Raw genomic sequence first — 18,071 nt, 5'->3', positions numbered from 1 at the left:
ACTGTTACCTGTAATCTTATCTTCAACATAATTTCTGATTCACAGACTCATGACATCCATTTTACCTCTGTATTTAACTCAGTCAAAGCCACTTACCCTTAACGCTACTGAGATTGCCTTTTCACTTCTAACTTCCCATATAATTTCAGCTTGCAAGTCATGCTATTAGTGCTCCTCTGTAGATCATTTTAGTAAGATGCCTTTTTGCCCCTGTGAGATGTAATCAGAGTTCCTGAGGCAAGAACTGTGCATATTATTCTGGGTGTGGTACAATGTAAAGGACTAATATCTGTTCTAGCTGATGGGAAATTTCTCAGTATGTAAAACCTGGAAATGGAATGGTCTTTTATTTGGCAGTAGTACTCTTATTAATTGTATCACAGATAATTTCTTCACTTAATGCCTTTCTAAGTAATAGTTCCCTAATCTGTCTGTTATGTATTCTTTCCTATGGGCAGGTCTACAATACAGGGACAGGTTGACGTAAGTTATGCAATTTGAGTTACGTTAGTAGCATAACTCAAATCGACATGTCTTAGTTCTACTTACCACAGGGTCCTTACCAGGTGGAGTCAACAGAAAAAACTCTCCGATTGACTCCCCTTGCTCTTCTCAGTGTGATAGAATACCAGAGTCAACAGGAGAGCAATCGGCAATTAATTTGACACATCTGTACTCAACGCGATAAATCACTCCCCTACTGGATTGATCACTGCCCTATTGATCTGTCCCATAGTGAAGACATGCCCTAAGTGTGTTGTTTTAAATCTCTGCGTCTTAAATTTCATCTTACACTCGTCCGCCCAAATCCTGAAGCTTTCCATATTCAGTTGTATTTTCTGTCTTTGTAGTGTTATATAATTGTTTTGTCAGGAAAAAAAGTTATTTAAAAAAAATCTATTATCTCTTTGGTAAATCTGTGCATGTTTTTATTTCTTTGCAGAGAGCGATAACGAACTCTCAAGTGGTACTGGTGATGTATCTAAGGATTGTCCCGAGAAAGTCTTATATTCCTGGGGAGAATTACTGGGGAGATGGTAAAAAATATTTTTTTCATGTAGAGTTTTTAAATACTGAACCTGTTCACTCTCCAGAAGAGCAGATAACAGCACATAAAACAATACATGGTCGAACATTCTCTAGGTTTAAATTTAAATTTTCTTTCTCCATTAAAAAAAACCCCTTGAATATTTTAGTTATGATTAAAAAGTAAAAATGCTCCATATGAAAACATGCATTTAAGCCCAGTTCATAAAGAATTAGCACTTGTATTTTTAACTGTCAATTATTCTGAGGATCTCCCAGTACTTCCATTAACACCTTGGTCCCTGTGTTACTGCATTTTCAGAGCTTGATTTGCCTAATTATTCTCCTCAATCTTGGGTGTTCACAATGGTTCATTTCATGTTTTCCCCCTCATCTGGTTTAAATGCTTTATAGACCAGTTTATTCATTTGTACTAGATTTTCCCTTTCCTAAATCTTTTCTCCTTATGACGTTACATGTTGTGAATTACGGTTGCATTGGTATTGATTCTTTCTGTTGATCCTATACATGATAGTATCCTAAGAGGACGCTGATCTGTTGTTTTTCAGATGCCAAGCAGAGTTTTTTGTTTTTTATTGATAAATCATATAATAGACTTCAAATTGCCTTGCTTACTGAAAACTAAATTTGATCAAATATATTTTTTGCAAAATTCTCAATGCCAAGTTAACTTTCAAATATGTATTCACACAAGGCTAGAACGTTAAAATGGTGGTTTTATATATTAGAGGCACTTCGTCCTCCTAGGTAAAGAAATGCATATTAACCTCTTTTTTTAAAAAAAAGGCAATCTGGGATTCATGAAAGGCATAATGAAAAGGTAAAATTTGGTGACATATCTTAGAAATTCTCTAAAACAGATTGCAGCTTTTTTCCAAGCACTGATAAAAATCTTCATTTCACATTTTAACAATTCAAAAATGACCTGAAGAATTTTCCCCAAATTAAAATAAAATCCTGTTGAGATAAAGACCAGGCATTGAAAATCTTAGCCCATAATGTAGAAGTAGAACATTATGAGCATCTGCAAATTGAAGACTGTAATATAAACAGTTTTGCAAATAAGTAGAGTACATACTGCCCATGCATGTGCAAATAAAAATGGAATCACGTAGCTACATGGAGAGTGCCAATATGGATGGACTGTTAGTTTTGGGACTTTTGGCTAAATGGGAAGAAAAGCAAAGTTTGTGTATTAAGGAACCAGCAAGAGATGTGTGCACCAGACCAGATTATCTTCATTACCTTATTTTGACTCTTTATTCCTTATCTTGTATCCGTTTTTGCTCCTTTCAGCTGCTGAATCAAGTCTGCTATTAAAGTGTAAGATCTTTAGGGTGCTGTAGGTATTTTATTTTTCGGTAAAGTACCTAGCACTCTGAGGGTAGACTGTCCACTGCCCTACACGATCCTTGTGTGGATGGTCTTCTCTGCTACCACCACCTCAGACACGGGGAGGGAGTTTGGAAGTGTGCGTGGAGCCCCAGATTGACTTGATGAAGGCTTCAGTTAATGAGGGGTAGGAAGAAATGGATTAAGGCTAACATACCATTGGCCAAATTCAGCTTTAGTAGAATTCCACTGATGGATTTGGCCTGTTCAGTATTTGAACTTTTGAGGAATAACAGTGTCTTTCCAGGATTTTTTGAAAAGTATAGCATTAAAACAGTTGATCAGAAATGTAACAGTTTGAAAATTAAAAATAGTTCAAATAAAATAAGCTCCTAAAATATGCCAACCACTACAACATATGCTGAAAGAAGATACATGCGTCTGTAAGAAATTAACATTTCCATTTTGAGATTTGGTGCACTTATTGTGTAGAAGATAAAAACTTTGCTGTTAATTGCTACCTTTCATTTTATGTTACTGTAAACTAGTGGACTGACATGACAGAAAAATTGCATAGATGTAGTCTGTAAGAGATTTCCCCCTCCCCCTCCAAAAGATAAGTAGGAAAAAAATCTAACCTTAAAATAAGATATAACAAACACCAGTGAAGATAGAGGGGAATGATGTCTTCTTATTTATTTAATAAGTCACAGTATGTAACACATCTTAGAATGAGGTTTATTTTTTTTATTTGAACTTCTGTCACAACCAGCTGAATGCTCAAAAAGATGCAGATAATAACTTCTGATGTTTACAAATATAATGGCCATGCATAGAACTCTTTAACCAAAAGTATTTATAGCAACTGTAATTTTGATTGCTCTTTTGTTATTTCCTCCCTGGCTGTAATCATATGGTCTTGACATCTCTGATAATATCATGTATTTGTATTTTGACCTATTAAATAATAGCTGCTGAAGTGTAGCCAAGATAATAATGCACTTTGTAAGAAATTAAAGACGTGATTCCACTAGCAGCCGTAAGACCAGGTCCTTTCTAAATGCCAAACTGTCGATATAATGAAGAAAAGCTTTGCTTCCCCCCCTTTTTTTCAAATAACAAAAAGCTGTTTCCATAGCCAAACAGATGGCAGAGGGTCATCTGGCAACAGAGAAAATAAAAAGCATATGTATGTATTTTCTACAGTAAAACGGACAGCAAGGAATATAAATAATTTAAACTATTTCCCAGACAGACTCAGATTCCTGAAGAGTTGCTTATTGCAAAGGAACAGAGTTTTGCTTGACTGCATGGTAATTTTATAATACAGACTAAACTATTTAGTATTATAAAAATGAAGTGCGATCTGTGCAGTAAAGAATGTACTTAAGTATTTATGTAACAAATCCATTATGATCCTGTGCATGCAGTGCTCTAGAATGAACATGCTTGGAAATATATGATGTTGCTAGTACATAGAGTATTCAGCTCTGTTGGCTATTACTGTAGATTATTATCTGTGTGCTCTTCCTGATGGCAATGAAGAATTGCTTACTGATGTGCATGTCCATATGCATATCAAAACGTACCATCTTAGCTTTTTCTTCAATTTAGCTACATGTGAAAAGGTCAGAATTAAGTAGGCCTTTATGTTCACTTACAAAGAAAAATTGTCATCTGTGGTTTCTGTAAAGTATCCCAAAAAAGAAAAAACTAATTAAATGTGCAGGTGTGGAAAGCACACTAGAAAGTAAAGCATGTATCTGAGCGCATGTCTGCACTAGGAAATTATTTTGAAATAACTAAATTTGAAATAGCTCCCCACATAACTATTTCAAAATAAGTTTATTCCCCAAGGAAAGCAGAAGTACAGATTTTGAAATAACCAACCCCAGATTTCAGGCCTGCAAATTTCCCAAGTCCTGCAAATTTTGAAATAACAGGCTTGGTAGTGTGGATGCTCCACTTATTATTTCAAAATAAGGGGGATTATTTTGAAATAACTCTCTATTATAGACCAGAGCTGAGGGAATTATTGCTTCAGAATTGATGAGCTTCAGCGACCAATTTCAAACTGTTTAAACTTTGTATATTCGGGGGACAGACAGTTATTTGTTTGGTTTTATGACAATAGTATTCAGTTCTTTTTTTTTCTCTTGTTCCCTTCCTACCACATGCCTAGTGGGTTCTTGTTTATCTTTATCAGTTTAAATTAGACTAGAAAGTCTGTGGGGCAGGGATTTTATTGTTTGTGCGTAGCAATGGCAATATATAAATAATTACCAAACACATCTTGAGCTACTTTCTTATGGGTATGGATATGACACTAACTAGTTCATGCTCACTGTATGTGTTACTTGCATTTGAGATTCAGTTCACACCCACTTATTTGCTCCTGAATAGAAATTTCCTTACTTTGAAGATGCTTAAAATATCTAACCTTTAAAATATTACTGTTGGATAATAGCTTCTTCTTCTATGAGAAATACATTAGTCACATGTGACCCACCATAAAACATGATACAAAACAGGAAGGGGACAGTTATGTCTTTTGTTTGCCCGACTGGAGTGGTGGAGATTGAATGACCTATCCTGAAGTGAGATTTTTAATTTTCAACAAAACAGAAAATGTTCTTGTTTATGATCAGTCATTGAAAACAGTTTGTTTTCCAACTGTTTACAAGAAATAAAGGCTTCTTTGGAGAATATCGCAAAGTAGATAGGTTTGAGATAGAAGTCTGTCTTCCTTTTCATTAATTCCTGAAAACCATGATTATTATTTTAAACATTGGTAAAAAGTTTGTTGGCACAGCACAGCCCTTTAACACTCCAGCAGCCTGCTAGCATTTTGTCTAAATTGGCATGGTGGTAGTCTTCCACTGTGGAAAGAAAAGGCCTCCTGAAGTGAGGAGCTGCCAAAACCTGTCTCTACTGTTGCTGCTTTCAGTTGCTGCTGAAATCTTGCCCTGTTGTGGGGGAAGAGCTCCAGCAGGAGTGGGCAGCTGACAAGAGCTTCCCCATTTAGAAGGAAGGACTCCAGCAGCAGGACACTACATTGCTAAGAACAGCACTGTAGACAGGAAGGAACAGTTTTGGTGAGAAATATCAGAGGGGTAGCCTTGTTAGGGTATGTCTACACTACAGCACTACAGAACTAAGCTAATTCGAATTAGTGCATATAGACCTAAAAACTAATTAGAATTAGCATTTTCCTAATTTGAACTGGCATGTCCACATTGAGTGGACCCTGAACCGAAGCTAAGGCTGGCCAGAACCAGTGCCAGCAGGACATCAGGTTAGGACTTAGCGTGTGGAGCTGCTGCCTGAGGCTAGCCGAGGGCTGTGCTTAAAGGAACCCGACCCCCACCCCGGACAGACAGTCTCAGGGTTCACCGCTTGCTTGTCTAGCTCAATGAGGGACAGCAAAGCAGTCCTGTCTTGGAGTGCCCTGAGCGCCCACACTCGGCACATCACAGCACTCAGCCATCAGCCCGGCTGCCATCCGGGGATGCCAATTGGGAGGCTGTCAGGATCCAGGAGGCCCTGCAGGAGAGCTTCTACCCCGAGGAGCCTGCAGAGCCACCCCAGTCTTCCCCATCAGGGGCTCGTGTCCCATTCCTTCCTCACCTCCTTCCACTTACCCTTCCCTAGCCCCCCTTCCTGATGTAAAAAATAAAGGACACGTATGTTCAAAAATAGAAACTCTCTTTATTTAACAAAACTGGAGGGGGGGATTAACCTCTGGGGAGACTGGGAAAAGGAGGTGGGAGAGGGAAAGAGAGAGGGTGGGAGAGGGGAGGTGGAAACCTGAGAGGAGGGAGCTGGAAGGGGGAAGCTGGGGAAGAAGGAGGAGGGGAAGTATAAAACTATGGTACGGCATATCTTCCGTACTGTGTACAGATGTGGTCTCCTCACCTCAAAAAAGATATTTTGGCCTTGGAAAGGGTTCAGAAAAGGGCAACTACAATGATTAGGGGTTTGGAACAGGTCCCATATGAAGAGAGGCTAAAGAGACTGGGACTTTTCAGCTTAGAAAAGAGGAGACTGAGGGGGGATATGATAGAGGTATATTAAGTCATGAGTGGTGTGGAGAGGGTGAATAAAGAAAAGTTCTTCATTAGTTCCCATAATAGAAGGACTAGAGGACACCAAATTAAATGAATGGACAGCAGGTTTAAAACTAAAAAGCGAAAGTTCTTCTTCACACAGCACATAGTCAACCTGTGGAACTCCTTGCCAGAGGAGGCTGTGAAGGCTAGAACTATAATAGAGTTTAAAGAGAAGTTAGATAAATTCATGGAGGTTGGGTCCATGAAGCGCTATTAGCCAGGGGGTAGGAATGGTGTCCCTGGCCTCTGTTTGTGGAAGGCTGGAGATGGATGGCACGAGACAAATCACTTGGTCATTGTCTTCGGTCCATCCCCTCCGGGGTACCTGATGTTGGCTGCTGTCGGTAGACAGGCTACTGGGCTAGATGGACCTTTGGTCTGACCCAGTGCGGCCGTTCTTATGTTCTAAGCTCAGGGCTCAGGGTTGGGGGTCTCACTGGACCAACTTGATTTTCATGCAAACCTGCTCCTGGGTTCGCATGTGGCCTTTGGTGGCCAGGCTGGCAGCTATCCTGCCCTAGACGGCCACATTTCTGTGCCTAGTGCGGAGGTTGTGGACGTTGGAGGTCTCCCCTCAAACCTTGATGAGATCCACTATCTCTGCACTAGACCAGATGGGTGCCCCCCTCTTGCGGCCCTGGGTAGGCTCCTGGGAGTCACCAGCCTGGTCCTGGGAAGAGGCAGAGGGCTGGGTGGCAGCGGGTGGCTGGCTCATCCTGTGCCAGGTGCAGGGTCTGCTGGCTGGGTTCTGGCAGGCTTGCAACTGGCACAAGCACTGTAGCCAGACCGTGCCCCTTTAAGGGCTCCGGGGCCGGGAGGGGGCAGAAAAGTTTCCCTGGTTTGGCTCAGAGTGGCCACCAGGGCAAGCTGGGAAGGGCTAGCCTCCCACTAGTTCGAATTAAGTGGCTACATAGCCCTTAATTCGAACTACTTAATTCGAACTAGGCGTTAGTCCTCGTAGAATGAGGTTTACCTAGTTCGAATTAAGGGCTCCGCTAGTTCGAATTGAGTTCGAACTAGCAGTTTGTATGTATAGATGCTATGAAAGTTAATTCGAACTAACGGCTGTTAGTTTGAATTAGCTTTGTAGTGTAGACATACAGTTTGAATCTGCATAAACAACAAGAAGTCCTGTGGCACCTTGTAGACTAACAGATTTATTTGGAGCATAAACTTTTGTGCTGCATCTGATGAAGTGAGTCTCTGCCCATGAAAGCTTATGCTCCAATAAATCTGTTAGTTTAGAAGGTGCCGCAGGACTTTTTGGTGAGAAGTGAGCCATGTAGGTTATATACTCAAGTATGTGCCTATATCCTTCAGGGGTTTCTTTACTCACCTAAACTGTGTTTTACTGTCACAACCTCCACATATACCTATCTGTGGATGGGAGGGGCTTTGTGTGTGTGTGTATACCACACAAGGCTGAAAGAAGAGCACAGTGTAGACACGCTGCCTAATGTATACAAGGCAAAGAATCAATTCAGAGAATGATCTCCTGCTGTATTTTTGGAAATTGCCATGCTAGATAAAACCAATGGGGCATCCTAACATTAGGTGACTGGTTGGGTGGGATTTTTCTGTGAAATATTATTGATATGTCATAGTCAATCAAACCAATCAAGTTAATGTAATTGCAAGTGGTACTAGTGATGTTATCATTCATGCAATCCTTTTAAAATTCTCATAAGTCCTTTCCCTCAATATTTGAAGTAAGTTCCATAGGTTAATGATGTGTTAATTAAAAAAAAAAAAAAAAAAAAAAAGGTATGTCCCACCCCTGTGTGAACCTTTTCCATTTTCAAGACTGGGAGTGGCAGTCAGTGGAAAAGCAGTGGACAAGAAGTCTAATAGAGAAGTGCTAATTTTTTTTTAAGTATCCACTTTAAATTAATTTCAACTCCATTATTAATGGATTTACTTCTAAATTCTTAGAAAATTAATTCAGTATTGAGAGGAAGTGCTGTAATTTGGTGGAAACACAGTGTACTCTTCATATATAACAAAGAGATTAAATCCCTGTTTTATATGCAAAACACAACTCAGCCTTAACTATGGTGCTGTAACTAGTGCCTCCATAATAAAGGTATTAAAATATTCACAATGCCACTTTTTATAAAACCTAGTGTATTTTATTTGTCTTTTTTACTGCTGTGGTATGTTGAGCAGATGTTTTAATTGAACTTCCATGATGACTACATCTTTTTCCTAAATAGTTAGTTAATTTTGAGCTCATCTATGTGTATAAATAGTCAAATTGTTCTATTCACTGCAGATTGTTCAACTTGCCTGCAATGCATTTCATTTATCAGTGTCTAGATTTGCTCCCTCTTCACTTCTTCACTTTCTTAGTTTTGACTAAATCTCTCTACTCATAGACCTTTTGAGCACTGAGCACATTTTGTTTGTGGATATTGAATAAATTTTGTTACCATTCCTGGTAGGAATTCTTAGAGTCCTGCAAATCTGTAGATATCCTCTTAATATCCACCGGTATCCATAGCCACGGATGTGGGTATTCGCAACTCATATTTGCAGAGATGGATGCAGGTACAAATTATGTATCTAGAACCCTGCAGATTTGCAGATATCCACTTTATATCCAGGAGTGTCTGCATCCACAGATGCCAGTGCACATATCTTCAGCTCATTTTTATGGCTACAGATGCGGCTATACATTTTTGCATCTACACAGGGCTCTGGACATTCTTGTGGCAGTTTTGCTAGTAACTTGAGAAGTACTTGCAAATATGAGCTATGAAATAAATGTTTATGGTTTGAATGAGTGGTGACTGCTTTTCGGAATAACACCCATATTCAGAATACTTTCCATGTATTTCTCATACTGGATATTTTTTGTCTCCTCGTATAGAAGAGGTAAACACTTATTTGTTTTCTCAGGCACAATAACCTTACTATGCGACCAAAAGGACTATCTACACTGGTGAAGAGTGGAGTTCCAGAGGCACTAAGGGCGGAGGTTTGGCAGTTGCTAGCAGGATGCCATGACAACCAGGCTATGCTGGACAAATACAGAATTCTTATCACAAAGGTAAACATTATTTATTCATTTGTTTTCTAGAGTAAGCTAGATAGAAGAACTTCAGTTTGTGGGGCTGCAAAGTGGCAAGGGTTACAGAACTGTTTTAAAAATTGAAATTGTGATTAATAAACGTTACCTCCTAATGTGAGTAGCTGCTGGATGGCATTAATTAACAATAGAAACCAATGACCTATATCCATGGTAATGGTTGACATTTAACTTTCTGCTTGCCTTGATAACAACCACTGTATAGCCCTGTTTCTAAAGTGTTGGTTCTTATTTAAGATTTGCTTGGTAACATCAGCCTCCAATTGCAGAATATTTTAATTTTGTCTCTTTATTGAAAGAATATGATCTTGGTAAAGGATTTGTATATAAAATATTGAAAAGCATATTTAAGAATTAAGAGAGTTGGCGCCTGTTCTGAACACATGATTTCCAGTGCATGGTCATCTGGAGCAATGGTTCTGCAAACATTTCATTCTGTGGACCACTGTTGGAGTGGAGCATCCTCTCATGGATCACCAATCCTCTCCATATCACAGTGCCTCTTCTGCATGGGTTACCTAATCAGGCAGATTATCAGGAAAGGCTTTTAGATAACTGATGGCCATAAACTGTAGTTTGAGAATCATGGTGTAAGTTACAAAGCTTCTGTGCATTGTCAAAGATCAGTCATTCTTTGAGTGCTTGTTTGTCAGTTGTAGGTGTGCATACGCCCACTTGGTTGACCATTTCAGCCTTTGTCTTAAGAGTACCTGTAGGGCTGGCTATGGTGCGCCATGGACTGCGATGTTCATGCTGCAGGTTATCGGGCATTACCACCAGCCCTGTGTTCTCTCAGTTTACCTCACCAGTGCTAATCAGTTGGAGTGCCCCTGTCCTTTGCTTTGCTAGTGGTTAGCATTTTTCCTTATCTGTTTAAACTTGTGCACCTTGGTAAATACTTCTAAGCATTATTAGATAGTAGTTAAGTACCCTTTACACGTTTAGTTAGATAGTGTCTCAGCAGGAACTGCTTCTGGCTTGACAAAGTCCTGGCTGGGTTGATTCAGTTGGGATTGGTCCTGCCTTGGGTAGGGGGCTGGACTTGATGACCTTCTGAGGTCTCTTCCAGCTCTATGATCTCCAGGTTTCAAGCCCTGCTCATCATGTAACAGGTCTGTGACTGTAAGTGCCCCGCATGAGAGTTGTTTGCAGTGCCTTGGGGAACCCATATAAAGGAGCACTGTTGTATTTGCCAGAACTTTCATCCACAGGCTCTGCTGATTTTGCTAGCGTTCAGCTGTTCTTTCTGTGCAGCAGCTGGGGCCCTAGGCTGGGCGGCGCAATCTGTGCCCCTGTCTGCACGGCTGTGACGTCATCACGGGGTGCCCCGGTGCCCCGTGGTGACATCATCATTGGGCGCCCGGTCCAGCGGCGCCCTAGGCAGCTGCCTACCTTGCCTAGGCTCACGGGCTGCCCCTGACTAGGGCTACCTACATAGGAAAATGCAAGTGGTTCACATGTTGGGCCATGGATCATTGTATCCAGGCAAAGAGGCCCCCTGGAGTATGACGGTATATATTATATATGAACACTAATATGAATTAAATTATGACAAATACTAAAATAATTTTTATTCTAATTTGGAATTCTAGCAATGTACACATTTTTTGAAAATGTCATACACCCTAGAAATAATTATGCAAACATACTTCAAATTCTTTAACCATGTTGTCAAGTAACTTCATAAGTATTGTTCTCACATTGCAGCATATGGGTTAGTGACTGCATACAATGATTATGTTATTTTCATTTTTAGCCATGCAATGACACCAGAATAGTCTTTTAAATCTAAACATTGAAATCTAACATTTTGTTTTCCTTTTTTGGTGAATGTTCAGGTTTTTTTTTTGGGTGAGATTGGGGGTTTCAAACTCAAAACAGGAAAGGAATATGATTCCCCTTATTAGAGAGATGATTTTTAATATACTTGGTTTTTCAAGGGACATATCTCCTGGTTCTCTACATAACACAGAGAAGCAACCTGCAAAAGCAGGAAAGCTAAATACAGTAGATTCACCTGCTGTGATAGGGCCTGTCGTTTGCTACAGGTCAGTTGTATTTTAGTTCTCACCAAAGACAGCACTTTGCATGTGGGCCAGAGCTGACTCTTAGATAGGGCAAATGGAGGCAACTGCTTTGGACTCTGTGCTTTGACATCTCAGTGTCAAATGCAATACTTCACACACACCTGTGAGAGTGTGCATGTCTGTTCATTGGGACCCCCCCGTGGCGGGCTTTTCGCGTTAGTTCTTGGATTTGTCCTGCAGCGTCGGAGTGGCAGTGATTGTCCCCAGATGGGCCCCATGGCTGGTTGTCCCAGAGACAGGGGCCTGCAGTGGTGGTAGGATAAGAGGCAAGAGGTGGTGCCGGGGGAGGGTGAAGGGGTGAGTGCAACTGGGTGGCAGCATTCCACAGTCCGGGATCTTTCAGCCTCATCCCGGGCACTTGCCTCTCGCTAGAGGGTCCATATATTACTCAGTCCTGGGACAGTGCTGCCCCCTAGTAACTTTTTAAAAATTATATGAACTTCATTATAATTATATTTAAGAACTAAAATATAACTACATTATGATTATACATCTGGGTGCTATTAATATTTAACTTGTAGCCTGGAAATGCCTTTGATGTTCACTGTAACCAGATTTCATCTATATAAAAAAAGTTAAAGGGGCCTTTAGAGGCTGATTTGCCATAGGCTCCCACTTTTCTAGGGACAGCCCTGCACATAGGTATCAGTCGCATTTAAAGTTTATGAACTTTTGTTTACAGTTCATAAGCACTGTCCTACCCACAATGTCCTATCCATAATCAGTTTCCAAAGCTGTTTACAATGATTTTAAATGAAAGACTCTATATAAATGTAAATTATTATTTAAAGAGGCACAAGTGCCCTATTACTGAGGCATAAAAAGGCATCTCACTGCAGAGGACTTGCTGTATTTGAAAATTAAATAAAAATTAAAGTCTTTCCTACCCTAGGTGCATCTAATTAATGTTTCAAGTTGCAGAGGAGTATATGTGTTAGTCACTTTCAGCAAAAACGAGATCTGTGGTACCTTAAAGACTTTGGGCATACGCTATCATGGGTTGGAACCCACTTTGTCAGATACAGATCTGACAAAGTGGGTTCCACACCACAAAAGATAATGCCCAAATAAATGTGTTAGTCTTTAAGCGCTACAGAACTCCTTGTTACTAATGTTTCATAATACTTTAAATTTTGTGGCTTGATTCTTAAGAAAAAAAAACCCAAACTTATAATAATTTGCCTTGTTCTATTATTAGTGTTGCCAGAATTGAATCATCTAGAGAATTATTGTTCTTTGAAGTTCTCTGTGATTGCTTAATGGGGTGCTGTCAGTTTAAAATCACATTTCTCTGTTTGCCAAGGTGCTAGATAAAATATTAACTATGTTTCCTAACTGCATACACAGGAACAAATGATCAAGGACAGGCAATTAACAGACAATATGAAAAGAACACAGAGTGATTTATTTAGAATGCGGAGAAAAAAACTAAATTGTTGTTATTATAGGATGTGTTTGAGGTAATATGGGCTGATCAGTTTGGATGTGGATGCAATACAAATTTCCTAAAATGGACCGAGATCTCTGGAGAACCTCAGGAAAGAGTGGTTGTATTTCTGAACGACTTGACATGTTTAGGGGAACCAGACAAGGCTGCCCATGATTGTCATTATTTGCTATGGAAATAGAAGCATTTGCCCAGAAAATTAGATATAATCAACTAATTAAAGTAATAGAAGTGGGAAAAAACCAGCCAAAAATTAGCTCTGTTTGCTCACTGTGTAATGTTTGTATCTAGGCCAAGAACATAATTACAGGCCATTCAGTTGGAAAGCAACCTTTTTGGAAATTCTTTGGGGTTTCAGATTATGGGAAATTTGATTATGAGATTAAATTACAAATCAGGAGAACATATTTCTTTAAAAAACATAAATTGAAATTAACAGAGGTAAGCAATTGCCATTCAGTTAGGGGCCAGTTGAATGAAAGTAATTATAAATGTCATTGTTGACACAGATCAGGGGAGTTATGGAAACTCAGAATAAATGTACTATTTCTTGATTGATTAAAATCTCATTAATCAAAATGGATTTACTGCCTAGTTTATTCTTTCTGTTTTGAGCAGTAGACATTAGGGATGTAACAGTAGAGTTGATTAACCGATAAGCAAAAGCTTATCGGTTAATGCTATAGACTACACACATTTTCCCCCCATCGCTTGCCAGTACATTTTTAGCAGGCTAGCCAGCAGCCCATCTCAGTCCTGGCTTGCACTGGGTCCTGGACCTACCCCGCAATGGCTCTTCATTTAAAGTGTATTAGGAGCCAGCAGGTAGCCCGGCTCAGTTCCGGCTCGTGCCGGGTCTGGGAGCTTAGGCACCTCCTTCCCAGACCGGCACTGCCTGGGGACTATAGAATAGTTGACTAACCGATAATAATTCATGAGGTTAATCACTATTCTGTTAATCGATATTTAACATCCCTAGTAGACATATTATAGTGATACAGGTTCCATAATTTGTTTTGTATTGTCTCAATTTAAATGGGAAAATTAAAAACTCAGAATTAAGGCTTCAGGCCTTTATAGATCCTTTAAATAAGATGGTTTTATGGTCTCTAATGTAAAATTAAACTTGCACATATGTCCTCGGAAAAGAATTGCTTGCAGCAAAATCAAGATAAGCTATAGCAAATAGAACAGAATGCACTGATGTAGAACTGAATGTAATCCCCTTGATACCAAAAAAGTATAGACATTTCAGTATTTGCAACTATTCATTTTGAAATCTGATTCAGGAATTCTAGGATAAGGTTATGAACAAGCTTATGTATTTCTATAAGCATTATTACGGTTGTAGATAGCTCAGATTAACCCAAAGAATGCTAGTGGATTTTGGGCAAATGGTTGGGAGGGGCACCTGGGCAAAATTAGGTGAATAAATCAGGTGTTTGGGCTAAAATGTTCATGTTTTACAAAAATGAGGTCAAAACAAAATATAAAATGCCCCTCATCTTTTGTCAGTATATGCTATACAACACTGTGTGAACAATTGAGACAGAAGTATCCAAACAGGGGAATAATAAGGGATTAATTTGTAACATATATACACTTTATGAGAAGAAAGACTAAATATACAAACAAGAAATGTTATATGAAGAAGGGGAAAAATTACTTTTATCAGTGATGTCTGGAGTTAGGGAGCATGGTTACACAGCAGGAACAAACAGATTCTAGACGGAGTGTGAAGGAGGAAGATTTTTTTTTAACTTTTTTTCTGTAATGGACATGCCCCTTAGACAAAATTAAAGCACATAAATCACTAATAGGTAGATTTCCCATTCCAAACCACCCAGGAGTTAGGTAGGAATCTGGATAAGAATTTTTCCATTATGTCTTCTTTCTTTCTATTCTGATCATACCTGGGGTTTTAAAAAGCACTTAGTTTGAGTTCCTCTTCTCATGAAGCACATTCTTCCACAGAGCTGAACTAATTTTATGCTAACAGAGTTTTAATAAAGCTATTTCTGTGCATTTTCTTGTTAATTATGTGTACAAGTTGAGTACAAAAAGCTTGATGTAAAAGATTAGCTCTCAAACAATCAATGTAAACCTGTTAAGAACATATGCAAGCATTTATTTTTTCAACATTTCAAATTCTAATAACTATACTTGTATAATGGGGGAAAACTTTGCTACACATTTAATATACTTTGCTTTTAACACAATTAGTTATTAATCTCCATGTTTCTAAAAACAAGTTAACTAATACAGCTGGAAGATATAAGGTGAAGGAAATTGGAAGTGGGCCAAAGCTTACATATCTGTGAGTAAATCTAGACTACTTTGAAGTTCTTTGAAATTTTTGTATTTTCTGTTTCGATTAGGAAGCTTCCATCTTAATTTCCTAATGCAAATATAGCCCTGAAATGTTCACTTGTAGATTTGAGGATTACTTCTAACATGGAAAGATTCCATGGATTTGGGTATTAAATAGATCAAGCTTGTTATTTCTAGTGGCAATAGAGGATGTTAAGTTAGAACGTAAAGGGAGAAGCATCTTTAATCCCAGTGCACAATGCAGGCTTATGTTGTTAAATGTTCTGGGACTAATTAATGAATAAAATACTGTAATTAAAAAGGGGTTTGCTCACCAGCTGCCTGTGAAGATTGTTTGTAAGAAAAACCTATAGAAAAGAATATGTGCATAGCAACTTTCTGGTAAATTTTTCCTGTGTGGGACATTTCATCTGTTTTTTCCAATTGAGGGTGCCTAAATTAATCCTTCCATTTAGAGTGAAACACTTTCTGTTTCTCCTGTCTAGTGTCCTGAAAAGCTTCGCTTGCCATTAAACTTGCTGTTTAGTGACCTGTCTCTAAAATTAACCTATAGGAGAGTGCTAGCAGTGGGCAACATTTTATTCATTTTTAAGTCCAGCATCTTCTTGATGATGGTTTTTTTTTCAGCGAGGTGCTATTATTTTTAAATAGACTACTTTCTCTCTAATAAAGCAAGTATTTACCACAGGGATCCTTACAAACTAATTTATGGCTAAGATATGTAAGATAACAATCTTATTTCTGTGAACGTTTGTCTTGGGATCTTTGGAGACCATATCTTGTCCAAGCTGTGCTTTCAAACCTGCTTAGACAAAAATTACATACAACTGAACATTACTTTATTTTTCTTTCGACGTTTGGCGTGTTCTTTGGCTGAGTTGTATTTAAATATTGAGTAGGCATGACCTCTTTACCTCCTTAGAGATAATATCACCACTCTGAGTGGTGTGGCTGCAGCCTCATATAAATCTTCTGTAATTGACAATGAATAAGGTGGCTTTTTTTCTTTTGCAGTTTGCTAAGATAAAAAAGAAAAAAAATCTGACAATTTAAATATTATTAAGGCAATTAAGTTTTTATCTTTCTGATTAAAGGGTGAATATAACGTATAAGTAATTCCAGTTAATCAGATCACATTAGATCTGTTATATATTGTTTTTTTAATGAGTGCATGGGTATTGGGTGAAATAAATTCTTGAGAGCCTACCTTCAAGTATTAGTATCATGGTGTTATGTCTAGGAACTGGTAGCCCAATTTTATTTTTGTTTAATATTAGTATTTTCAATATCCATAGCAGATTTTGCTGCTCTAATTTTATCGACCTTTCCCTGGAGACAAAGAATAAGATGGTTCTCTTCACACACTTAGATCGGGAATTCACATAATATGGCATGAACAATCTTTTATAAGTATAATACATTTTACTCTTCATGAAGGACAGTTATTTCAAGTATCTGTTCAGACTGACAGGACTGCATGTTATTTTCTGGTATAAGTTAATAATATTGTGAGTGGTATAAGTGCTGAAAGTTCGGAGATAGAAAAGTCTCATGTTTTAGCAACATTTCTAGTAGATTTTTTATTTATTTTAGTAGTGCTATATTTCTGTAACTTTGAAGATTTTGGACTCATATACCATATGAACTGAAAATATTTATTAAAAATAATTGGTAAATGTTGAAGCATATTTTTGCACTTGGAAAGCCAACCCATTCCTGTTTTCCTCTGGGTAACCTTAGTTGTTGGAATGAAGTGACTCATAAATACATATTTGTATTATGTTTTAATAAAGTAATTAAACTCAGATTTTCAGTGAATTGAGTACATATTTATGTGCATGTTTGAATTGGTGTGTGAAGCTCTTATGAGTGCCCATAACTCTTTCATGGCATGCACAAAAAATGCACACATACCTGTTTTAAAATGTGTTCTCTAATCTGTTGAACCCATTGAGATGGTATTTGCGTAGTGCCAAACACATTAGTGCTAAACAAATAATAATGGTTTATTGTGCATGGCTTCTTAGGTATCATCTAGCTATATATTTTTGAGGTGTGTGTCTGTCTCTGAGCCTGTTTGTTCAAGAACTCTTCCTAAATGGTAAGAGCTAGGACCAGCAAGTTTGGTATTCTGTTTCCTCTTCTCCTAACTTAAAGCAAGGTCGGGGTTTGGTTGTGTCAGGAAAATGGGAAGTGCGGGGAAAGGGACTGTTTTCCATAACATGGAAAGGGAGAGAGTGTTCGGAGGGATGCTATACTCAGAGTTGGGGGCAATTAGTACAGGAGAGAGCTACTGCAGAGTGACCACTGCGGGCAGCCGTACCACCAAGGGAGTAGTGAGCTGGGGACAGGGCTTGCTGTTTTGCCTGGCACCTGACTGAGTAAGGGGGATCCCTGCCCAGGAGACAGCCCCTGTTGGCCCTCCCCACCCTGGGAGGGAGAGAGCCTCTAGCATCTTCTCCTGCATCCCCCCCATCTCTGACCTCCAACCCTGAGCCCCTCACATCTCCATGGCACTGACCTGACTCCTGAACCTCTCCCCTCTTCCCCCCCCGTACTGCCAGTCTCCTGCCCTGAATGACCCGGGCATTGCCAGGTAAGTCTTCTAGTTTTGCAATAAATTAATATCC

The 18,071-nt window shown here is 38.9% G+C and overlaps 1 protein-coding gene across 6 annotated transcripts in view; it reads left to right on the top strand.

Moving 5' to 3' along the window:
- The window catches only part of RABGAP1L (RAB GTPase activating protein 1 like), a 422,358-nt gene that overhangs the window by 95,563 nt on the left and 308,724 nt on the right, over positions 1 to 18,071 (top strand). For all 6 annotated transcript variants that reach the window (XM_089780609.1, XM_075936918.2, XM_089780610.1 and 3 more), the window contains exons 12-13: positions 944 to 1,037; positions 9,387 to 9,537. In XM_089780609.1, coding sequence (XP_089636735.1) covers positions 944 to 1,037; positions 9,387 to 9,537 — 245 coding nt within the window. The remainder of the gene's footprint in view (positions 1 to 943; positions 1,038 to 9,386; positions 9,538 to 18,071) is intronic.

This window comes from Pelodiscus sinensis, chromosome 9 (assembly GCF_052426305.1).
Source record: "Pelodiscus sinensis isolate ZL-2025 chromosome 9, ASM5242630v1, whole genome shotgun sequence".
In the NCBI taxonomy this organism is placed as follows: domain Eukaryota; kingdom Metazoa; phylum Chordata; order Testudines; family Trionychidae; genus Pelodiscus; species Pelodiscus sinensis.
This window is presented reverse-complemented; position numbering and strand designations above follow the sequence as displayed.